Source organism: Daphnia pulicaria, chromosome 4 (genome assembly GCF_021234035.1).
Source record: "Daphnia pulicaria isolate SC F1-1A chromosome 4, SC_F0-13Bv2, whole genome shotgun sequence".
Lineage (NCBI taxonomy): Eukaryota > Metazoa > Arthropoda > Branchiopoda > Diplostraca > Daphniidae > Daphnia > Daphnia pulicaria.
Genome location: NC_060916.1, coordinates 13,353,941 through 13,375,108, shown reverse-complemented (window position 1 = coordinate 13,375,108; position 21,168 = coordinate 13,353,941). Strand labels below are relative to the sequence as shown.

General features: G+C 40.4%; 10 protein-coding genes and 3 long non-coding RNA genes across 14 annotated transcripts; 6 read left to right on the top strand and 7 right to left on the bottom strand.

Annotated features, from left to right (window-relative positions):
- Nucleotides 1–600: 600 nt before the first annotated feature.
- Nucleotides 601–1,014, bottom strand: LOC124337327 (histone H3). The gene has a single exon (XM_046791435.1). It carries the CDS (start codon nt 1,009–1,011, stop codon nt 601–603), a length of 411 nt encoding a protein of 136 aa, XP_046647391.1. The 5' UTR covers nt 1,012–1,014.
- Nucleotides 1,015–1,287: 273 nt separating this feature from the next.
- Nucleotides 1,288–1,614, top strand: LOC124337334 (histone H4). The gene has a single exon (XM_046791442.1). The coding sequence runs from the start codon at nt 1,303–1,305 to the stop codon at nt 1,612–1,614; it is 312 nt and encodes a 103-aa protein (XP_046647398.1). The 5' UTR covers nt 1,288–1,302.
- Nucleotides 1,615–2,209: 595 nt separating this feature from the next.
- LOC124337281 (histone H2B.3) lies at nt 2,210–2,581 on the bottom strand. Its single transcript, XM_046791387.1, has one exon. The coding sequence runs from the start codon at nt 2,579–2,581 to the stop codon at nt 2,210–2,212; it is 372 nt and encodes a 123-aa protein (XP_046647343.1).
- Nucleotides 2,582–2,900: 319 nt separating this feature from the next.
- LOC124337750 (histone H2A) lies at nt 2,901–3,281 on the top strand. Its single transcript, XM_046791777.1, has one exon. The coding sequence runs from the start codon at nt 2,901–2,903 to the stop codon at nt 3,279–3,281; it is 381 nt and encodes a 126-aa protein (XP_046647733.1).
- A 41-nt stretch (nt 3,282–3,322) lies between these two features.
- Nucleotides 3,323–7,772, top strand: LOC124337379. Its single transcript, XR_006917291.1, has 11 exons — nt 3,323–3,911; nt 3,988–4,134; nt 4,203–4,285; nt 4,355–4,470; nt 5,304–5,403; nt 6,261–6,399; nt 6,474–6,603; nt 6,683–6,792; nt 6,852–6,955; nt 7,031–7,287; nt 7,640–7,772. It is a non-coding gene; the product is annotated as an uncharacterized LOC124337379 (long non-coding RNA).
- A 1,694-nt stretch (nt 7,773–9,466) lies between these two features.
- On the bottom strand, nt 9,467–10,135 carry LOC124337411. The gene is made up of 3 exons (XR_006917338.1): nt 9,855–10,135; nt 9,593–9,749; nt 9,467–9,520 (listed from the first exon to the last, which is right to left on the bottom strand). It is a non-coding gene; the product is annotated as an uncharacterized LOC124337411 (long non-coding RNA).
- Nucleotides 10,136–10,235: 100 nt separating this feature from the next.
- LOC124337387 lies at nt 10,236–12,652 on the bottom strand. The gene is made up of 6 exons (XR_006917299.1): nt 12,039–12,652; nt 11,816–11,962; nt 11,665–11,747; nt 11,480–11,595; nt 10,547–10,646; nt 10,236–10,374 (listed from the first exon to the last, which is right to left on the bottom strand). It is a non-coding gene; the product is annotated as an uncharacterized LOC124337387 (long non-coding RNA).
- A 16-nt stretch (nt 12,653–12,668) lies between these two features.
- On the bottom strand, nt 12,669–13,049 carry LOC124337749 (histone H2A). Its single transcript, XM_046791776.1, has one exon. The coding sequence runs from the start codon at nt 13,047–13,049 to the stop codon at nt 12,669–12,671; it is 381 nt and encodes a 126-aa protein (XP_046647732.1).
- A 319-nt stretch (nt 13,050–13,368) lies between these two features.
- On the top strand, nt 13,369–13,740 carry LOC124337748 (histone H2B.3). The gene has a single exon (XM_046791775.1). The coding sequence runs from the start codon at nt 13,369–13,371 to the stop codon at nt 13,738–13,740; it is 372 nt and encodes a 123-aa protein (XP_046647731.1).
- Nucleotides 13,741–14,334: 594 nt separating this feature from the next.
- On the bottom strand, nt 14,335–14,661 carry LOC124337332 (histone H4). Its single transcript, XM_046791441.1, has one exon. It carries the CDS (start codon nt 14,644–14,646, stop codon nt 14,335–14,337), a length of 312 nt encoding a protein of 103 aa, XP_046647397.1. The 5' UTR covers nt 14,647–14,661.
- A 273-nt stretch (nt 14,662–14,934) lies between these two features.
- LOC124337326 (histone H3) lies at nt 14,935–15,348 on the top strand. The gene has a single exon (XM_046791434.1). It carries the CDS (start codon nt 14,938–14,940, stop codon nt 15,346–15,348), a length of 411 nt encoding a protein of 136 aa, XP_046647390.1. The 5' UTR covers nt 14,935–14,937.
- A 1,744-nt stretch (nt 15,349–17,092) lies between these two features.
- On the top strand, nt 17,093–19,696 carry LOC124336934 (ribonucleases P/MRP protein subunit POP1-like). Of its 2 annotated transcripts, XM_046790870.1 has the most exons (7): nt 17,093–17,150; nt 17,220–17,353; nt 17,418–17,536; nt 17,599–17,738; nt 17,797–17,899; nt 17,960–18,704; nt 18,769–19,696. In XM_046790870.1, the coding sequence occupies exons 2-7, from the start codon at nt 17,245–17,247 to the stop codon at nt 19,671–19,673; spliced, it is 2,121 nt and encodes a 706-aa protein (XP_046646826.1). In that variant the 5' UTR covers nt 17,093–17,150; nt 17,220–17,244; the 3' UTR covers nt 19,674–19,696. The 2 variants fall into 2 exon arrangements, with proteins under 2 accessions (XP_046646826.1, XP_046646825.1); XM_046790869.1 differs by having other exon boundaries at nt 17,107–17,353.
- On the bottom strand, nt 19,692–21,129 carry LOC124337125 (dnaJ homolog subfamily C member 9-like). Its single transcript, XM_046791184.1, has 5 exons — nt 20,901–21,129; nt 20,658–20,810; nt 20,434–20,600; nt 20,132–20,355; nt 19,692–20,047 (listed from the first exon to the last, which is right to left on the bottom strand). The coding sequence occupies exons 1-5, from the start codon at nt 20,992–20,994 to the stop codon at nt 19,822–19,824; spliced, it is 864 nt and encodes a 287-aa protein (XP_046647140.1). The 5' UTR covers nt 20,995–21,129; the 3' UTR covers nt 19,692–19,821.
- Between the last annotated feature and the right edge of the window lie 39 nt (nt 21,130–21,168).

Genomic DNA, 21,168 nt, shown 5'->3' with positions numbered 1-21,168 from the left:
TGACTTTAGATTTTGATTGTCGTCTGTGTTCTTGTTTTAAAATGCAAATGCTATTCTTATTTGTATCTGGGGAAAAATTGAAACAAATAATTTGGAGTTAGGAATGTGGTTGTGAATTTAAATAAAGTGATTGGATTGAAAGAATGAGTGGCGAAGATCACAAGAATAAACCGACTGCCAGATCTTGTTTGCAGACCACAAACCAGGTTGGTTCAAAATTTTTCAGTTTCCCACAAGTTTCCCACTGTTTAGATGGTTTGTGATTTATTTGTTTGGATGCAGTTAAAAAATATTGCATAATGATTCAATGTTTGTTTTTGTTTAGCAAAAAATTGTAGCAGTTTTCATTGCCACATTAAAATCATCGAAAAGGAAGGACATTCAGAAGGAACCAGTAGTTCGCGATAAGTAAGAGTAGGCTATTTGGCATTTGCTATTCCTTATTGTAAAGGTAATTCTCTTTCTTTGACATCAGTCTGTGACGACAAGAAAGATTTACAATGGTATTGAATTGAAAATCATGGGTGGTTGATCATCTTTGCTTTAGTAAATGGTGGCCCTGAAAAGGGCCGATTGGTAAGTCAAAAGGGATTGAGTCGCTTAAGCACGTTCACCACGAATACGGCGGGCGAGCTGGATGTCTTTTGGCATGATGGTGACTCGCTTGGCGTGGATGGCGCACAAGTTGGTGTCTTCGAAAAGACCCACCAAGTAAGCCTCGCTGGCCTCCTGCAGGGCCATGACGGCCGAGCTCTGGAAACGCAAGTCGGTCTTGAAATCCTGGGCGATTTCTCTGACCAAGCGCTGGAATGGCAACTTGCGGATCAGAAGCTCGGTCGACTTTTGGTAGCGACGGATCTCACGAAGGGCGACGGTGCCGGGACGATAACGATGGGGTTTCTTGACTCCTCCAGTGGCCGGCGCACTCTTGCGAGCTGCTTTGGTGGCCAACTGTTTGCGAGGCGCCTTGCCACCGGTAGATTTACGAGCGGTCTGCTTAGTACGGGCCATTTCGAACAACTGATAAAATTTTCGAATAATCGAACAGAAAAGCGGTTGGTATATGTAGGGAGTCGACGGACGTTGAGGAACTAAGTAAGGTTTACGGCTAGGGATTGGTAAGTTCAAAAAATGGGAGGGAAAAAATTTATAACGGAATTTCTCTTTGTTAGTGAGATGGCTTGACAAAGGTTCAACCAATGGGCGTTCCGTTCGAGGGGTCTGGAGGGGTATATAAACTTTGTACTTTCAGATAAGCTTAATCATTCAATCAGTATTCATATCTCTGAAACTCATTCGAAAATGACTGGTCGCGGCAAAGGAGGAAAAGGACTCGGCAAGGGAGGCGCCAAACGTCATCGCAAAGTTTTGCGTGACAACATCCAGGGAATCACCAAGCCGGCCATCCGTCGTCTTGCCCGTCGTGGTGGTGTCAAGCGAATCTCCGGTCTCATCTACGAGGAGACCCGTGGTGTGTTGAAGGTGTTCCTTGAGAACGTGATTCGTGACGCCGTCACCTACACTGAACACGCCAAGAGGAAGACGGTGACGGCCATGGACGTCGTCTACGCACTGAAACGCCAGGGCCGCACTCTGTACGGTTTCGGCGGTTAAATCCGATTTTAGTAGTCAAACTCTGATCTTTCAATCCAATCGGCCCTTTTCAGGGCCACCAATTAATTAAAGAAAAAGATTTCTTATCCACTTTTTAAACCATATTCTAGTCGACTTTATGCTAGCTACAAGAACAAAATCCTTGAATTTTGAATTGCATCCTGCATCATTCTTTTATTTCATCTTTGAAAGATTTGACATAGCAATGCGTCCTAAAAGATCTTGTGAACTGAAACTGTGTAACCACACAGTATTTTTATTTTTAACTTTCATATTTAACAAAAATGTTTTATGGTTTCCTTAGTATTTAAAAAGAGTTGCTAACGGAGATCAATTTTAATATCAATCATTTTTTTTTTTCAATATGTAGATATCACGCATTGAACCGGATCTGCCAAACTTAAAATTCAGCAGACAGATAAGAGAAAAGCTCTTGATCACAGTACTTCATAACATTCCGTCGCACTAATCAACAAAATGGGTTGAGTTTAGAACTCGATTAGGCAAGATAAGTAGTTAAGATATTTTCCTTCCTTGAAAATTTGGTGGCCCTGAAAAGGGCCGTTCGGTTTGTAGAGAGTACAAGAGGAACACTCTACTTGGTGCTGGTGTACTTGGTGACTGCCTTAGTGCCTTCAGACACGGCGTGCTTGGCCAACTCACCGGGCAAAAGCAGACGGACGGCCGTCTGGATTTCCCGGCTAGTGATGGTCGACCGCTTGTTGTAGTGGGCAAGACGGGACGATTCTCCAGCGATGCGCTCGAAAATGTCGTTGACGAAGCTGTTCATGATGGTCATGGCTTTGGAGGAGATACCAGTGTCGGGGTGGACCTGCTTCAACACTTTGTAGATGTAAATGGCGTAGCTCTCCTTCCTCTTGCGCTTCTTCTTCTTGTCTCCTTTTGCAATGTTCTTCTGGGCCTTGCCGGCCTTCTTCGCAGCTTTTCCACTAACTTTAGGGGGCATTCTTGAACTTAGAAATCTGAGAAAGTAAAGTCCGTTTATCCGAATTTCTTGTTTATACTGATATCGGCTCCCCTTCACTACTTGATGGTAGCCAAAACTCTCGTCTCCAGAGACTTGCGTGTATCACGTAGGTGTTCACTCAGGGGCGGAGCTATGGAAAAGGGAAAGAATTTCGGGGCAAGTGAAGATTTACTATTGGCTACCAAAATTGTGTTCCGAATCCAACTTCAAGTCCCTATATAAACGTCGATTTTTCAAATTGTATTCATCACTCGTTCCTTGATTTTAGGAACCGCGTTTACTTACTCTACATCTAAACATGTCTGGTCGTGGCAAAGGAGGCAAAGTAAAGGGAAAGTCAAAGACCCGTTCCAGCAGGGCCGGACTTCAATTCCCCGTCGGTCGTATCCATCGAATGCTCCGCAAGGGATCGTACGCTGAGCGTGTCGGTGCCGGTGCCCCCGTCTACTTGGCTGCCGTCATGGAGTACTTGGCCGCTGAGGTCCTCGAGTTGGCCGGTAACGCCGCCCGTGACAACAAGAAGACCCGCATCATCCCTCGTCACTTGCAATTGGCCATCCGCAACGACGAAGAGTTGAACAAACTTCTCTCCGGTGTCACCATCGCTCAGGGTGGTGTTTTGCCCAACATCCAGGCCGTTCTCTTGCCCAAGAAGACCGACAAACCCGCCAAGGCTTAAACTTCTCCCGTCTTTTAACAAACGGCCCTTTTCAGGGCCACCAATTTAATTTTGGAAAAAAGGAATTTGCTAAGTGCTTTATTTCGAACTTAGTTTATTACGCACTTTATTTTAATCTAGTTGTGGAAATGATAACGTGCATGTTGTCTGATTCGCAAGTGGGTACGCTTGAATTGTGTTTGCTTCAACCTAATTCTTGGTATATGAAATGAATGGTATATGGCAGTACTCCTACAAACAAAAGTTGTTAATTAATTACTTCAATTTTTTAAACCATTTCTCTTTTGAACTTACCACTGCCCTATAACTTTCTCCTGATGTCACGAATGGGACAATAAGTTATGTGGCGAGGATCTACGTTGATTTTGTACACTTTATTAGCGAGTTATTGAACGTCACATGCCTTATTTTAATAAATGAACACCAATCACAAACAGCTCTTCGAGGTTTGCTGTCATTTAAGTTCGTCCCCATTTAAAAATTTAAAAAGTAATTAGGTGAATAAACTCCGTTTGGTATCGTTTGATGTCGCTAAAATCGCATTGTGTTGTTATCATGTCGAAAGTTCGTGCTGCTTTCTTTTTCTGTTTTGCCCTTTGTTTTTGGAATAAATTCAACACCATATTAAATGTAAGTGTTCTTAACTGATTCTAGTACCTGCCTAATTTATTTTCAAACCAACACCTTTTTTCTATTTGAATTCTAGATTGTGAGCTTTCAACAATGTCAGGTTTTCTCACCATACTACAAATAATGACTGAACTGTTTTCCATCTATCTGATCAATCCTTCTGATCCTTCTACTGTGAAAATCATCTTTACTTATCAGATGTTTGAATGAGATACAGAAACAGGTAAACATACAGACTTTTCTTATTAACTAAACACAGTTTCACTTGAACTATGTAAGACTTTGAATTAGGTGCCTTCAGCAGTGTGGAGTTAAATTGCTGTTACACTGTGCTGTTTTTCTTGATCACTTGAAGCAACTTGACACTAAAAGAGGTAAATATTTGTCGCTGTTTTCTTCCAAAAGCATTTAAAAGAACTTCATTATTTATATGTGTATTTCAGAAATATGCCGATGTCTACACAAATAGCATCCACATATTCTTCTTTATTAATCCGCAGCCCTAATGGGATATGTGAGCAGGAGAGCACCTCCCTGGAGTTACCCTAGCCCTGTAATGGTAAGGTTTTACTAGATCACACAATAGTAGTTCTGGCTTTTTAAAAAGTGATACTTTATTTGCTTTGCCAATTCCAATTGTTGTCAGCTTCTAGAATTTTCTCCATCTCTTCGTTTGTGCCTTAGTTACTCTCATTTCTTTTTTTGTTTGTTTTGCCCTTGGTTTTCAAAACGCGCTTCTACAGTTACAGATTAACCGGAAATCTCCTCCCCATTACAAGGGTAAAAGAAACGATCGACATCGAAATGATCCTTCTCTGCAATCAAAAATCTTTTTTACATTAAGTTCCAGAACTTATGCCCAAATTTGACCGTTTTTTCATTCGAGTAAGTTATAAACTAGATTTGCTTAAAAATGTTGTATGTGTAAAAATCACAACCTCCAAATCTCAGAGAAATTTAATATTGTTGTTGATCAAACTTTGTTTTCTCTGCGCGTAGAAAAAGTTAGCAGTGACTTAACCGTCCACAAATCCACTCCATTTCTAAAAACCTTGGAATTTGATTTTTAATGAATAGATCAGATTGCGTAGCATTTAGTTGATTCCCGCACTACTAGAAACTTTTGAAAAGTCGTAGTAGACACGTTAAAGTGTTGCAGCTCCCACAATCGAATAATCCAACGAAGATCGCCATAAAGCCTTGCCACCTTGATATATTTTACCACCATTCGTTTTCCCTGTGCATTTGAATTTTTGCCAAGGTGATTTAAAAACTGTGCCATTCCCCGCTGACTACGAAGTGAATGCTTTCGGCGAAATAAAAGTTTTGACACTGATGTTACTTATTGTTGACTGATTGTAACTTAACGTTGTTCGTTTTTTTGTTTTCAAGGATCAAGGACTGACGCCGATTATCACCTTCAGATCTGCAGATTGAAGCTGTTTGTGGCGCGTTGCTTGATTCTTGGTGACGACGGGATGATCGTAATTTGGTGAGTAGATGAGGCGTAAGTCTTGAGCTCTTTTGTTTTGAGACCTCTGTTGCTTGTTATATTAATCGGGTGTCGACGAGTTTGAGCGCGAACGTTAGTTTTCAACTTTCTTCTTTACTATTTCTTATTTTTAATGCTAGATTGCTATAACATGGTCTTTGGTCATTTCCCAGTCAGTTTCAGTTACTTTATACATCTCTAAATACTCTATTGGCAATTACTATAAAGTAATTCGGGGTGATAACTGTACAGTTCCAGCGACAAAGCTGAAAGCTCACTTGTTACATTTTCGATTAAGATCCATTTTATTTACTTCCGGTTTTTAAATTAGTTCGGTAAATATTCATTTGACGCTCAAAAGAACCAGGTTTTCGTGATCCTCGTCCAATTTGGGGTTGATTTATTCACGTATCATCAAATATCGGAAAATCGTTTAATTTGTATTTCGTTTAAAATCACACCTAATCGACCGCAAATCTCATGGAGATCACGAATATTTGGTTTAATTTGACGACAGCTCAATGGTTAAAGCGCTTTCGCTTACTTCCGGTTTTTTCCGGAAATTTTTCTTAAACTAGTAAGTGAGCTTTGTTCCGTTTACAATTCTCAATACGTATTGCAAGCGTGCAACTAACTTAAGATTCAAAATTCATTACTAGATGTCGCCAGTATCGCCCATGTTGTTCTGACATCGTGAAACCAGGCGAAAAGGGCGAAAGAAATGATAGCTAATTTATACTTATATTCCTGTGATTTCAATTACCAAATCGAACTTCGTATCATATGTAGGTTAATCTTGACCTAATTTCCTTATTTTTATACTGTACCACCTAATTTCTTCAAATTCTAGAATCTAGATGCAAACTGTCAGTTATTCCAACAAGTTGACTTAGAGCGCTCAGTCGATTTCCATCCATTAGGCCCATCATGCTGTCAAAAGCCTAAAACTCGTGTTTGAAGTACACATATATTGGAATACAAATGTGCCGAGATAAGGTATTTACCCATTACTGCTTCCAGACCATTACAGATTTTTATATAACATGGGTATTCTTGCTAATGAACCATAGGATCTTTTCTGAATCTCGTTTTTTTTTGTGGCGTACCCTGCAACAGTATGTTTATTGTTATGGCTGATTTTACTTCTGTTTAGAAGGCAACTCTAGAAACTCAAAGCGAAAGCGGCAAACTAAGAGTTAGGTATTGTTTCATTTCTCTAGGTAAATTTGTGTAAATTTGTAAATAACGAAGATAATTTCCTTGTCCCATTCCCACTTAGAGTTTCACAGACATGAAGAGTGTGAAGTGACCTGCCATGTATGTACCAGTTACCAGATCTCCTTTATGAAAGTCAAATGCCTTATTAAATTAATCACCCATATGATTAAGGTAAGCATCAATACCACCTATCACCACACTACTGCAATACTTCATGACACTTTCTTTAGCATCAGGAAATTTATCTCAACATGTGAAGTAATGCTGTCGGTTGCTGTGAATTCCATTTTACGGTTTTTTCATCATAAACATTTCAGTGTGCTTCTTAGAAAAGGTAAAGATTTGATATGCTTTTATTGCTTTATTCATTTTTATATTTTCATTAATGTAAAACATTTTTTTTTTACAGAGCACGTAGTTTCTTTATAATATCGTGTGGTCCTGGCACGGAGATTCTTGAGCCAACGCTGACCTTTGTCCATGACGGAGGAGGGACTTCCACTAACGTTCTTCTCCATCCTTATCTTCACGACGCACGCTCATCTTCTGCTTCTAAACACAATTTGTTTTACTTCACTGCGACTTGGCGAGTTTCTGGACCACTTCAGTGATCGCTTCCGCCCGCTGTTACACACCTGCAGTCACTCACTACGTAATTATGCCCAGGTACCCAACAATTGACTTATTTTCGTAGGTTATCTACTAATAGTCTAGCGATAGTCTAGTTGCGTTAAACTCCGTCTGTGTATTAATAGTTGCCAAAATCAGGTCCTTCTTACGCGCAAACGAAGTTTTACTTGGACGTCTCTTTTTTCTAACGCTAGACGGCTTTTTTGCAGCTGTCAAAACAGTCAGTTCCAGTTACTTTGCACTTAGTTATCTCTTTAAACATTTTTTTGTTCTGTTTACAGTTCTCAAAATAGTAAACTTGATTTTACGTTTATAAAATTGCATCTTTAAATCTTTGAGCTAAAAACCCGATTGTAGTACTGTAATCCAATTTTTTTATCTGATTTAGAATGCGCCAACAAAATACTTCTGGCAATGGAAATGGACAATCGCGACCGACTCCGAGACTCGTCATCAACGTGGATCATCGTATTGTTGGTATTATTTCGTTTGTGTTAGTGTTAGTTAACCCGTTGGCTGCCACGCCTTTGTTCTCCCCTAGCTCCTTAGCACGGGCCGCACTGTTCGGTCTCGTGGTTTACATACCGCGGGGTCGGACAGTCGCACCAGCCCAAGATTCGCCGAAAGGCCCCGTTAGGCAGTGCACCATAGGGACTTCCTCCTTTTCGATACGGTGATGGATTCTAGAGGCGTGCATTCCATCTTCTCCTGTCACCGTGTCAGCCCGGACTTGTCAGCAATGGCAAGTCCCACATTGGTCATAGATCCTTCAGACGTGGCGCGTAGAGTAGTAGAAGGACAACTTACGGGTTGTATGGCGTGGCAGCCAACGGGTTAACTTAAGTGTATGTATGTATCTGTATGTGTGTATGTAACTGTAAAATGTGGTGGAATTGTGGGTGGAGGTGGGACAATAAAGCAATTCCTTTTAAAGATTTTTTTTGCTGTGTATTGACACTTGTCACAAAATAATGTTTAGCAGTTGATTCAATATATTTCTTTAATTACAACTTTAAACTTTTACATTTATACATAAGTTTTGACAAGTGACTGATCATTTCGAGACTAACTGCTTTGAAGAACCAATCACTATCTGCAATTCTTGTTACACCAACCTAAGTTAAAAATAGAGCTATTAAATTTAAAAATTTAGAGATAATACTAACCAGTACTTTTTTTCATAACATACCCTGAAAATGAAGTTCGTCCAAGCACCAGAATATGTCCGAATGCAAAGCGGATTGGACCAACAGAAACGACTCCAACACATGAAATTGTCGCAATGTCAAAAGGCTTGAAGGAATTTTAGGAGATGTCGCAGAAGATGGTTTCCATTAAAACATTTATTTTCTCATTTAAGATCAACAACTATTCCCAGTTACTAGTAACTATTAAGATATGACAAATCACAACAACCGACAAACACAAATAAATAAATCAGAAATTTCGGCTCTGATATTTAAGAGCCTCCCTGTAGTAAACTGGAGAAGCGAAGGTTGTGATGTAAAATTCAGGTGCCTTGGTGGTGTAGTAGCTCGGGGCAGTGGAAAACTTGGCAGCTTCGGTGGAGTAGGTCGGAGCATAGTAGCTCGGGTGCCTTGGTTGTGTAGTACTTGGAAGCATCGGTATGGCAGCGGAGGCTCGGTATGGTAGCTGAGGGCAGCGTGGGTTGTAGTGCAACTTGCGGCCTCGTCGATGTATTACTTGGGGGCCTTGGTGTATTGGCTAGGTGTAGCTAGGTGCAGCGTAAGTTGTAGTGTAGTAAACTGGAGACTCAGTGTAGTACTTCGGTCCCACGAAGAACGAAGGAACAGCCGCTGTGTAGTAATTCGGGGCAGAGTAGTACTTGGGCGCTTCAGTGTAGTATTTGACCACGTGGTGGTGTAATAATCTGGAGCCTCGATGTAGTAGCTGGGAACGGAGTAGTACTTAGAGCCTCGGTCTAATGGGCTGGGGCAGCATACTTGGTGGTGTAGTACTCCGCTCCCTTGGTGGTGTAGTACTCCGCTCCCTTGGGGGTGTAGTACTCCGCTCCCTTGGGGGTGTAGTACTCCGCTCCCTTGGTGGTGTAGTACTCCGCTCCCTTGGTGGTGTAGTACTCCGCTCCCTTGGTGGTGTAGTACTCAGCTCCCTTGGTGGTGTAGTACTCAGCTCCCTTGGTGGTGTAGTACTCAGCTCCCTTGGTGGTGTAGTACTCAGCTCCCTTGGTGGTGTAGTACTCCGCTCCCTTGGTGGTGTAGTACTCCGCTCCCTTGGTGGTGCTCCGGTGCTGTAACTCAAGGCAGAATGTATTAAGCCTACGGTGTAGATGTTCGGGACATCATAAGTTGTGGTGTAATACTCCTGGGCTTTGGTGGTGTAGTATCCGGTTGTTGCGTACGTTGTCTGGTAAGACGGTGACGTTGCAGTTGGGTGTCCACCATACCCACGAGACATCGGTACACCAGTAGTCGACCCATCCATTAAGGACAACCAACAGCAGCACGACACCATAGTTACTAGATATTAATCATTTTAACATTAATTTTCAATAATAACTGACCGAACAGAAATAAATAATAGTGATACAAAACTCCATGTAAAAAAAAAAAAAGAATATTTACCATTTGGTTGCGAACCGTTAATACGATGAAGAATGCAGTTGGTGACAAATAGTGCACAGCAGTTGTTGCCGTGTCGGAGATTCTCACTCAACTGATTACAAATGCCTTTTCTCTCTCGTTTTATACGATTTTTTTCTCACCCTGACCCCTCTCTTAAGCCTTACGGCTATTACACCTGCTTGATAATGATGCAACACGTGTCGTGCTCACCCAACCTCTCCCCCGTCACATGACACGTTTTACTTAAAGATTTCCGTGACCTTCGAGCGTGAAGAAAATGAAAAATGGCCTTTCCTTCTTTAGGTTGACGTTGCTGGGGATGGGTCTACAAAAACCAATATCAAAATGAATAAAAAATGGCTGAGCCTTGCGGCTATTTTACCTGCTTGATAATGATTCAACTCGTCCAATTCTCACCCAACCTCTACATCACCGCATTGACAGTTTTACACGTTATGTTCCCCGCAACCTTCAAGCGTGAAGGACAAACAAACTGGCCGGCCCGTATGTAGATAGAACTCTACAATGGTAATTGAAAAATAATTAATAAACAATGCATCAGTTGGAACATGTTGAATTTGAACATGTTGAAAACTAACGTTCGCGCTCTAACTCGTCGACACCCGATTAATATAACAAGCAACAGAGGTCTCAAAACAAAAGAGCTCAAGACTTACGCCTCATCTACTCACCAAATTACGATCATCCCGTCGTCACCAAGAATCAAGCAACGCGCCACAAACAGCTTCAATCTGCAGATCTGAAGGTGATAATCGGCGTCAGTCCTTGATCCTTGAAAACAAAAAAACGAACAACGTTAAGTTACAATCAGTCAACAATAAGTAACATCAGTGTCAAAACTTTTATTTCGCCGAAAGCATTCACTTCGTAGTCAGCGGGGAATGGCACAGTTTTTAAATCACCTTGGCAAAAATTCAAATGCACAGGGAAAACGAATGGTGGTAAAATATATCAAGGTGGCAAGGCTTTATGGCGATCTTCGTTGGATTATTCGATTGTGGGAGCTGCAACACTTTAACGTGTCTACTACGACTTTTCAAAAGTTTCTAGTAGTGCGGGAATCAACTAAATGCTACGCAATCTGATCTATTCATTAAAAATCAAATTCCAAGGTTTTTAGAAATGGAGTGGATTTGTGGACGGTTAAGTCACTGCTAACTTTTTCTACGCGCAGAGAAAACAAAGTTTGATCAACAACAATATTAAATTTCTCTGAGATTTGGAGGTTGTGATTTTTACACATACAACATTTTTAAGCAAATCTAGTTTATAACTTACTCGAATGAAAAAACGGTCAAATTTGGGCATAAGTTCTGGAACTTAATGTAAAAAAGATTTTTGATTGCAGAGAAGGATCATTTCGATGTCGATCGTTTCTTTTACCCTTGTAATGGGGAGGAGATTTCCGGTTAATCTGTAACTGTAGAAGCGCGTTTTGAAAACCAAGGGCAAAACAAACAAAAAAAGAAATGAGAGTAACTAAGGCACAAACGAAGAGATGGAGAAAATTCTAGAAGCTGACAACAATTGGAATTGGCAAAGCAAATAAAGTATCACTTTTTAAAAAGCCAGAACTACTATTGTGTGATCTAGTAAAACCTTACCATTACAGGGCTAGGGTAACTCCAGGGAGGTGCTCTCCTGCTCACATATCCCATTAGGGCTGCGGATTAATAAAGAAGAATATGTGGATGCTATTTGTGTAGACATCGGCATATTTCTGAAATACACATATAAATAATGAAGTTCTTTTAAATGCTTTTGGAAGAAAACAGCGACAAATATTTACCTCTTTTAGTGTCAAGTTGCTTCAAGTGATCAAGAAAAACAGCACAGTGTAACAGCAATTTAACTCCACACTGCTGAAGGCACCTAATTCAAAGTCTTACATAGTTCAAGTGAAACTGTGTTTAGTTAATAAGAAAAGTCTGTATGTTTACCTGTTTCTGTATCTCATTCAAACATCTGATAAGTAAAGATGATTTTCACAGTAGAAGGATCAGAAGGATTGATCAGATAGATGGAAAACAGTTCAGTCATTATTTGTAGTATGGTGAGAAAACCTGACATTGTTGAAAGCTCACAATCTAGAATTCAAATAGAAAAAAGGTGTTGGTTTGAAAATAAATTAGGCAGGTACTAGAATCAGTTAAGAACACTTACATTTAATATGGTGTTGAATTTATTCCAAAAACAAAGGGCAAAACAGAAAAAGAAAGCAGCACGAACTTTCGACATGATAACAACACAATGCGATTTTAGCGACATCAAACGATACCAAACGGAGTTTATTCACCTAATTACTTTTTAAATTTTTAAATGGGGACGAACTTAAATGACAGCAAACCTCGAAGAGCTGTTTGTGATTGGTGTTCATTTATTAAAATAAGGCATGTGACGTTCAATAACTCGCTAATAAAGTGTACAAAATCAACGTAGATCCTCGCCACATAACTTATTGTCCCATTCGTGACATCAGGAGAAAGTTATAGGGCAGTGGTAAGTTCAAAAGAGAAATGGTTTAAAAAATTGAAGTAATTAATTAACAACTTTTGTTTGTAGGAGTACTGCCATATACCATTCATTTCATATACCAAGAATTAGGTTGAAGCAAACACAATTCAAGCGTACCCACTTGCGAATCAGACAACATGCACGTTATCATTTCCACAACTAGATTAAAATAAAGTGCGTAATAAACTAAGTTCGAAATAAAGCACTTAGCAAATTCCTTTTTTCCAAAATTAAATTGGTGGCCCTGAAAAGGGCCGTTTGTTAAAAGACGGGAGAAGTTTAAGCCTTGGCGGGTTTGTCGGTCTTCTTGGGCAAGAGAACGGCCTGGATGTTGGGCAAAACACCACCCTGAGCGATGGTGACACCGGAGAGAAGTTTGTTCAACTCTTCGTCGTTGCGGATGGCCAATTGCAAGTGACGAGGGATGATGCGGGTCTTCTTGTTGTCACGGGCGGCGTTACCGGCCAACTCGAGGACCTCAGCGGCCAAGTACTCCATGACGGCAGCCAAGTAGACGGGGGCACCGGCACCGACACGCTCAGCGTACGATCCCTTGCGGAGCATTCGATGGATACGACCGACGGGGAATTGAAGTCCGGCCCTGCTGGAACGGGTCTTTGACTTTCCCTTTACTTTGCCTCCTTTGCCACGACCAGACATGTTTAGATGTAGAGTAAGTAAACGCGGTTCCTAAAATCAAGGAACGAGTGATGAATACAATTTGAAAAATCGACGTTTATATAGGGACTTGAAGTTGGATTCGGAACACAATTTTGGTAGCCAATAGTAAATCTTCACTTGCCCCGAAATTCTTTCCCTTTTCCATAGCTCCGCCCCTGAGTGAACACCTACGTGATACACGCAAGTCTCTGGAGACGAGAGTTTTGGCTACCATCAAGTAGTGAAGGGGAGCCGATATCAGTATAAACAAGAAATTCGGATAAACGGACTTTACTTTCTCAGATTTCTAAGTTCAAGAATGCCCCCTAAAGTTAGTGGAAAAGCTGCGAAGAAGGCCGGCAAGGCCCAGAAGAACATTGCAAAAGGAGACAAGAAGAAGAAGCGCAAGAGGAAGGAGAGCTACGCCATTTACATCTACAAAGTGTTGAAGCAGGTCCACCCCGACACTGGTATCTCCTCCAAAGCCATGACCATCATGAACAGCTTCGTCAACGACATTTTCGAGCGCATCGCTGGAGAATCGTCCCGTCTTGCCCACTACAACAAGCGGTCGACCATCACTAGCCGGGAAATCCAGACGGCCGTCCGTCTGCTTTTGCCCGGTGAGTTGGCCAAGCACGCCGTGTCTGAAGGCACTAAGGCAGTCACCAAGTACACCAGCACCAAGTAGAGTGTTCCTCTTGTACTCTCTACAAACCGAACGGCCCTTTTCAGGGCCACCAAATTTTCAAGGAAGGAAAATATCTTAACTACTTATCTTGCCTAATCGAGTTCTAAACTCAACCCATTTTGTTGATTAGTGCGACGGAATGTTATGAAGTACTGTGATCAAGAGCTTTTCTCTTATCTGTCTGCTGAATTTTAAGTTTGGCAGATCCGGTTCAATGCGTGATATCTACATATTGAAAAAAAAAATGATTGATATTAAAATTGATCTCCGTTAGCAACTCTTTTTAAATACTAAGGAAACCATAAAACATTTTTGTTAAATATGAAAGTTAAAAATAAAAATACTGTGTGGTTACACAGTTTCAGTTCACAAGATCTTTTAGGACGCATTGCTATGTCAAATCTTTCAAAGATGAAATAAAAGAATGATGCAGGATGCAATTCAAAATTCAAGGATTTTGTTCTTGTAGCTAGCATAAAGTCGACTAGAATATGGTTTAAAAAGTGGATAAGAAATCTTTTTCTTTAATTAATTGGTGGCCCTGAAAAGGGCCGATTGGATTGAAAGATCAGAGTTTGACTACTAAAATCGGATTTAACCGCCGAAACCGTACAGAGTGCGGCCCTGGCGTTTCAGTGCGTAGACGACGTCCATGGCCGTCACCGTCTTCCTCTTGGCGTGTTCAGTGTAGGTGACGGCGTCACGAATCACGTTCTCAAGGAACACCTTCAACACACCACGGGTCTCCTCGTAGATGAGACCGGAGATTCGCTTGACACCACCACGACGGGCAAGACGACGGATGGCCGGCTTGGTGATTCCCTGGATGTTGTCACGCAAAACTTTGCGATGACGTTTGGCGCCTCCCTTGCCGAGTCCTTTTCCTCCTTTGCCGCGACCAGTCATTTTCGAATGAGTTTCAGAGATATGAATACTGATTGAATGATTAAGCTTATCTGAAAGTACAAAGTTTATATACCCCTCCAGACCCCTCGAACGGAACGCCCATTGGTTGAACCTTTGTCAAGCCATCTCACTAACAAAGAGAAATTCCGTTATAAATTTTTTCCCTCCCATTTTTTGAACTTACCAATCCCTAGCCGTAAACCTTACTTAGTTCCTCAACGTCCGTCGACTCCCTACATATACCAACCGCTTTTCTGTTCGATTATTCGAAAATTTTATCAGTTGTTCGAAATGGCCCGTACTAAGCAGACCGCTCGTAAATCTACCGGTGGCAAGGCGCCTCGCAAACAGTTGGCCACCAAAGCAGCTCGCAAGAGTGCGCCGGCCACTGGAGGAGTCAAGAAACCCCATCGTTATCGTCCCGGCACCGTCGCCCTTCGTGAGATCCGTCGCTACCAAAAGTCGACCGAGCTTCTGATCCGCAAGTTGCCATTCCAGCGCTTGGTCAGAGAAATCGCCCAGGATTTCAAGACCGACTTGCGTTTCCAGAGCTCGGCCGTCATGGCCCTGCAGGAGGCCAGCGAGGCTTACTTGGTGGGTCTTTTCGAAGACACCAACTTGTGCGCCATCCACGCCAAGCGAGTCACCATCATGCCAAAAGACATCCAGCTCGCTCGCCGTATTCGTGGTGAACGTGCTTAAGCGACTCAATCCCTTTTGACTTACCAATCGGCCCTTTTCAGGGCCACCATTTACTAAAGCAAAGATAATCAACCACCCATAATTTTCATTTCAATGTTTTTTTGAATCTCTCTTACCATCACAGATTGATGTGAATGGCCTACAATAAAGAATATTCTACTAACCACGATTTCTTTCTAAATGCCAGAATTTCACAAACGAAACCTTTTTGATGGTTTCAATGTGCAATGGAAAACTGTTAAATTTTTTGGTAAAACAGAACAGATATTAAACCATACACTATTTTGGAACTGCACAAAAATAATTAAAGGCCAAACCATGTAAACAGTATAGACTACAAATTAGTATCATAGGAAACTGCAACTTTTGAACCAACCTGCAGCAAACAAATTCTGGCATTTGGTTTATACTTGTGATCCTCAGCACTTATCTTTCAATACCAACACTTTTATTCAAATTAACAACCATATTCCAAATCGCTAATTATTTGTTTTACTTTTAATAATCAATATCCCCCCCCCCCAAAAAAAAAATAAGAAACAAGAACATAGACGACAATCAAAATCTATGCAGACGACCTAGTAAACAAAACAAGCCACCTGGTGGCCAACAGTTGGAGAATCTTCTTTCTAGACGATGCGACCAGCGACCTCCCAAAACTTAATAGACAAGTTCGGGATGCTGAGTTGCACAACCGCAAAATTAGGATCGTGCGCCAACGAGTTTTTGTAACGTTGTGGGGATAGTAGAAAGCGGGTTTTTTATTATTTAAGCATAGAATTACTTATCTAATCTTAGAAATGTTCAGGATTATCGTTGTTTAGAACATTCTGCTTTTTATAGAGTAATTTTAAATGTATAATTCAGCTTAGTTTACCCATTAAAATTAAAGAAAGTCCAAGCCTGGGATGCTGTTTAGTCTTTTCTTGTGTTTTTTGACAGATCTGCTGACAAGTGACAAGCTCAAACACACAAGAAAAGACTAAACAGCATCCCAGGCTTGGACTTTCTTTAATTTTAATGGGTAAACTAAGCTGAATTATACATTTAAAATTACTCTATAAAAAGCAGAATGTTCTAAACAACGATAATCCTGAACATTTCTAAGATTAGATAAGTAATTCTATGCTTAAATAATAAAAAACCCGCTTTCTACTATCCCCACAACGTTACAAAAACTCGTTGGCGCACGATCCTAATTTTGCGGTTGTGCAACTCAGCATCCCGAACTTGTCTATATGTAGAAGCGGAATTCTCTTCCCGCTTTAAGTCCTTTAAGCACAAATGGAAAAAAATTATGTAAGAGAGATTAACCTTTACAACAAATTTTTTCATTTAGTTCTTGATCTGAGAGTAAATGATTCAGTTCTGATTTCTCTGAGGTCAGCGGTCTGAAAAGACTCTACTTCTCAATGGATTCCGAAGTAACTAATAAATCCCGTCTTCGGACGTCACATTTATTGATTCAAAAATTTCCATCAGCCTTTATTGATGCCCCAGAAGGTGATTTACTATTTAGTACATGGTATATGTGATGTGATAACTACTAAAAAAGTGAACATGAAACTGAAAACGCCGCTCTAAGCCTCTAACCCATATAGTCATCACTTCAAATCAAACAACAGAGTAAGTCAGCAGTTTTGTGGATCTGGTAAATTGGTAATAGGGATAGCATTTGAAAAATTTAAAAAATTGGAGATTGAATCTGCGTAGAATTGTAATAGAAAGTTTGGCAACGAGATTTGACCGATTAGTCGATTACGTACGATAGCAGACGAAAACGACAACAAGTTAGTTGACACGTGAGTTAGAGCATGTGATGTTTTCAAAATTTCAAACTTTATTCGAATTAATCTCCGTTTGTTTACTAGAAAAGTAAAAATCACCTTTTGTAAGATGACTGACGAAAGAAACAAAATGACGCAAAATGTTCCTTCTGATTTATCAGTCGTTCGATTTTCTTCTGTTAGAGCCCAGGAAATTGTTGCTCTCACAAAAATGATAGGTGAGTTTCCCCCTCCCAAAAAAAGAGTTGTATTAACATTTGCTAACATTTTGTTTGCCTTAAGAAAATCCACAATGCACCAAATTACTTTTTCAAAAACTGCCATGTCATATGCGAAGAAGAGCAATGAGCCATAACCCAAACAGAATGCCAAGAACCTTAAGGGAAGCCCACAAGGCCCAAGTAAGTCTGCTTCTAAAAGTATATCTTCACACTGAATAAACTCTATATTTATGTGGATTTAGATGGCAAAGAGTGGTCCAGCAACCCAGCCTAAGAGGCCTAGAAGGAAATATAGACGCAGACCAAGCAGATTGCTGGAAGAGTATAAAAAGCGATCTAGTAAAGTCTCTTGGCTAGAAACACACTTGTGGCATGCCAAAAGGTTTTTTTCCATTTGTAGTTTATGTTAAGGACATATTAAAATTTTTTTTACCATTTAGGTTTCACATGGTAATAAAGTGGGGACATCGACTTCCTGAAAGATCTTGCGCTCGCAGTCACAGATTCTGCTACCGTTCAGTAGCTCAGCATTGCTTGCTAATGGTATCAATTCAAAATATTAATGATTTACGTAATTATTAATTACCTTTTTTTTGTTCAAAGGACATATCGTACTTGTGTTGCGTTGAAATTCAAGGTCCACAGGAAGAGATCGTTCGAGGCCTTATCTCTCTCTGTGATCCTAAAACTGGCCCAACGTTTGGTGCGTCTTCTTTCCTTAATGGCACTCGTGAAGGAAGAGTGATCATTTTCAAGAGAAATCAGTTTTCGAGCGGCCCCATCGGCTTGGTTACGTTTTTGTGGTGCAATGCAGGGAATCTGGATATGCGAACCTTGTGGATATGGAGCCATCCAGCTTTCTACCAACAGTTTCTCTGTGAGCTGAATTCTATTTTCGAATCCGATTCCGACTTATTAAGCAACCCTTCTGGAGTCAAGATTACCTTAAACAAAGGAAAGCTAAATCGGTTCAGATTAAGAGGGCCCTTTGCACATTCAGTTGTATCGTCGTTGTTCGACAAAGAAACTAGGAGCGCATCAAGTCTATCACAATCACCTGGGTTTGTCACCAGTGTTGAAGTCAGAGATCCTCGAATGATACTCGCACAAACCCGAATCAAAGCGTCCAGTTCCACGGTAGGTAACTGTGAACTTGTAGGATTGAGCAAAAGTAAATTGTGGGATGCCAGCGTTCGAGATCAAATTACCAATATGCGAACAATTTTACCCGATCACGTCATCAATAACCGTCGTAGTGAATTACTTGTTCCTGGCACCGAGTTACCCGTCCAGCCAGAAGAAATCCCCATTCCAATCCTCATTGTGAATGCATCTCATGAGAGCAGCGGTAAGTAAATACATTTCATTTATTATGTAATTTTTTTTTTTTTACCTTTATTTTTCCTTTCAAGATTTTGTTCCTGGATGTGACGTCATTTTGCCGGCTGGATGGGCTACAGCTTTCTGGCTTGCACTGATCTATAGTGGAGGGCACGCTGGAGGTTTGAAAGATGCGGGAAGCATGAATTTTGAATACGGAATTTGTCGTGATCTCTGCTTAGAAATTGACAGTGAAGCAGGAAAAGCCACTGCCGTTGACAGAAAAATGAATTTGATGGAAGAATACTTTCGTAGACCACCTAAAACAAGAACCAACTTTATCAAATTAGCCACACCTTTTCCGTTCTGCGTCGATTGGGATCGCCTTACAATCGACTGGATCGGTCAATCTGAGTCAGGTTTCACTGTATTACGTGACAAGAAGCTCCTAAGTGGATTGTGTCAAAAGAATAGGATTGTGCTACCGGAAATCTTATTATCTCAACCTTATTTAGTGCCCGTGACAGTTCGAATAAAACACGGGTCACCTCAGGAATTTTCAATGATCTGTTTACCGGGAGCCGATGATAAAGTTAATTCAGTAATTAACGAGCCTATTCACCAAGATCCCTGCGCCAAAGAACGGAAAATGTTACGCCAGCAGCACAGTTCCCTTCTGAAGAGTCTTGCGAAAAAGAGGAAAGAATTCCGGGATAAAGATGGAACCATTGGGGACTTCTCCAGCGCCACTGCAATTGCTGTTCACAAAGAAAAAACTCGCTCATTATGGCTGCCTTCTTCATGCAATTTAAAAACTTCATTCGCCAGGCCGATCATTGGATTTGTCACTCAAGGAGATTTCGGTCTTAGCGAAGGAAAAGGAATTGGTCGTGGATATATAGTCATTCGTGCCATTTCACAAATACCTTTGTCTCTTGTGTTGGTTCGAAATCCTGGAACTAATTTGTACATGTGGGCTGAAATTACAATGGAGTAAAATACATTGACAAACTAATTGAAGTTATCACAAGTTATTTTATGTGTAATGTAGAACATCAATTCTTGGTTACAATAGTTTTAGTACATTACCCATAGCGAGATTGTATTGGTAATGGATGAAAGTGAAAGCAGAACATCAAATTATTTTATTTCTTTCCAGCCCTTCCTTTCTTCCCACGTTTAGGCATGACTTCCTCACTATCCGAATCGTCTTCATCGTTGCTTTCTTTCTTTTGCTTTCTCGTTTTAGTGGTACGTTCTTTAGACGCTTTACCCCCGTACTTGGCCTCGAGAGCACTGAAGAAATTGTCAGCTGATGCGGCTCTGTCCGTGTTCCTTTTTTGAATTAAAGCTCGAAGACTATCTTCGCTTCTAAGAAGATTTAGTTATCAATTTTAAAATATGTTAATAAAGTTAAAGTTAAACTGAAACTTAAAAGGAATAAAAAATTGTTACCCATCATTCTTCAGTCCCAATTCTTCAGCCATTTTTTCTGCCATTTTAGCTTCGCGATCAGCCTTCTTCTTCCTGGCGACTTGCTTTTTCTTGGATTCTGAAGTAAAGGCTTTATAGCCAGTAACCTCATCGTTGTCAACCATCTTCTGGATAATTTCTCGTATTCTAGGTTCATCATCGGCAGTAGCACACATAACTGAACTCATGATCATGTCCATATCTCCCTACAAATTAGTTTATGATTAATTTTGTTATTGTTATGGTCAAAGCATTAGTCATTCAAAATGTAAGCCTGCAATTACCTCGTAACGCTCATAAAGCTGTTTAACATCTGTAGTTTCTTCTTCTGAGCCTTTGTATTTATTTTCAAATTCTGTAATATCTTGCTCTGTTACTTTTTTGAAAAGAAACCTCCAATAGTCTTCCCAATTCTGGTCACTCTTTGAAAAATCATCGTCATCAACACAGCCTTTAAACAAAACTTTTATTAGTTACAAGAGCTATTAGTGTAATAATTTCTATTTGCCTGTTTCATCGTATATCTTCCTCTTTTCTTTGTCACTCAAGATTGAGTAGACTTTACCAAGAGTTTGAAACTTTTCTGTTGCATTTTCTTTGTCTTCTTCACCGACTCTGTCAGGATGAACCTTTAGGGACTTCTTGTAGTAAGCCCTTTTCACTACATTTGTTTAATCATAAGAAGTGGAAAAGGTATTTACATTAATAATACCATTTCAAGCTGTATATTTCTATCTTTGCCAATGCCTACCTGCTGCTTCATCCACATCTTTTTCTACTCCCAACACTTCATAAAGAGAAGAGCAGTTAAAATGTTTATCACACAATTCAGTTAAGCTTGTCATGATAATTGCAAGATAAATATCACTGCCAAATACTGTAATTCAGATTTACAATTATTAAATAAAAGTTTTCACGAGGACTGCAGTAGATATTCTCCACATCACATTTACGGGACGTCTGTTAAACAATTGAACACCGCCAAATACAAAGGCGTTGCCAGATCGGGATCATTCAAA

What these genes read in the sequence shown, in the direction of transcription:
- LOC124336934 (XM_046790870.1), top strand. Translation starts at nt 17,245, where the DNA reads ATGACTGACGAAAGAAACAAAATGACGCAAAATGTTCCTTCTGATTTA. An exon ending in GGGAAGCCCACAAGGCCCAA is followed by an intron (nt 17,537 to 17,598) that starts GTAAGTCTGCTT and finishes ATGTGGATTTAG; the next exon opens with ATGGCAAAGAGTGGTCCAGC. An exon ending in CACTTGTGGCATGCCAAAAG is followed by an intron (nt 17,739 to 17,796) that starts GTTTTTTTCCAT and finishes TTTACCATTTAG; the next exon opens with GTTTCACATGGTAATAAAGT.
- LOC124337326 (XM_046791434.1), top strand. Translation starts at nt 14,938, where the DNA reads ATGGCCCGTACTAAGCAGACCGCTCGTAAATCTACCGGTGGCAAGGCG.
- LOC124337750 (XM_046791777.1), top strand. Translation starts at nt 2,901, where the DNA reads ATGTCTGGTCGTGGCAAAGGAGGCAAAGTAAAGGGAAAGTCAAAGACC.
- LOC124337125 (XM_046791184.1), bottom strand. Translation starts at nt 20,994, where the DNA reads ATGACAAGCTTAACTGAATTGTGTGATAAACATTTTAACTGCTCTTCT. An exon ending in AGATGTGGATGAAGCAGCAG is followed by an intron (nt 20,811 to 20,900) that starts GTAGGCATTGGC and finishes AAACAAATGTAG; the next exon opens with TGAAAAGGGCTTACTACAAG. An exon ending in TTGGGACTGAAGAATGATGG is followed by an intron (nt 20,048 to 20,131) that starts GTAACAATTTTT and finishes AAATCTTCTTAG; the next exon opens with AAGCGAAGATAGTCTTCGAG.
- LOC124337332 (XM_046791441.1), bottom strand. Translation starts at nt 14,646, where the DNA reads ATGACTGGTCGCGGCAAAGGAGGAAAAGGACTCGGCAAGGGAGGCGCC.
- LOC124337327 (XM_046791435.1), bottom strand. Translation starts at nt 1,011, where the DNA reads ATGGCCCGTACTAAGCAGACCGCTCGTAAATCTACCGGTGGCAAGGCG.
- LOC124337748 (XM_046791775.1), top strand. Translation starts at nt 13,369, where the DNA reads ATGCCCCCTAAAGTTAGTGGAAAAGCTGCGAAGAAGGCCGGCAAGGCC.
- LOC124337749 (XM_046791776.1), bottom strand. Translation starts at nt 13,049, where the DNA reads ATGTCTGGTCGTGGCAAAGGAGGCAAAGTAAAGGGAAAGTCAAAGACC.
- LOC124337281 (XM_046791387.1), bottom strand. Translation starts at nt 2,581, where the DNA reads ATGCCCCCTAAAGTTAGTGGAAAAGCTGCGAAGAAGGCCGGCAAGGCC.
- LOC124337334 (XM_046791442.1), top strand. Translation starts at nt 1,303, where the DNA reads ATGACTGGTCGCGGCAAAGGAGGAAAAGGACTCGGCAAGGGAGGCGCC.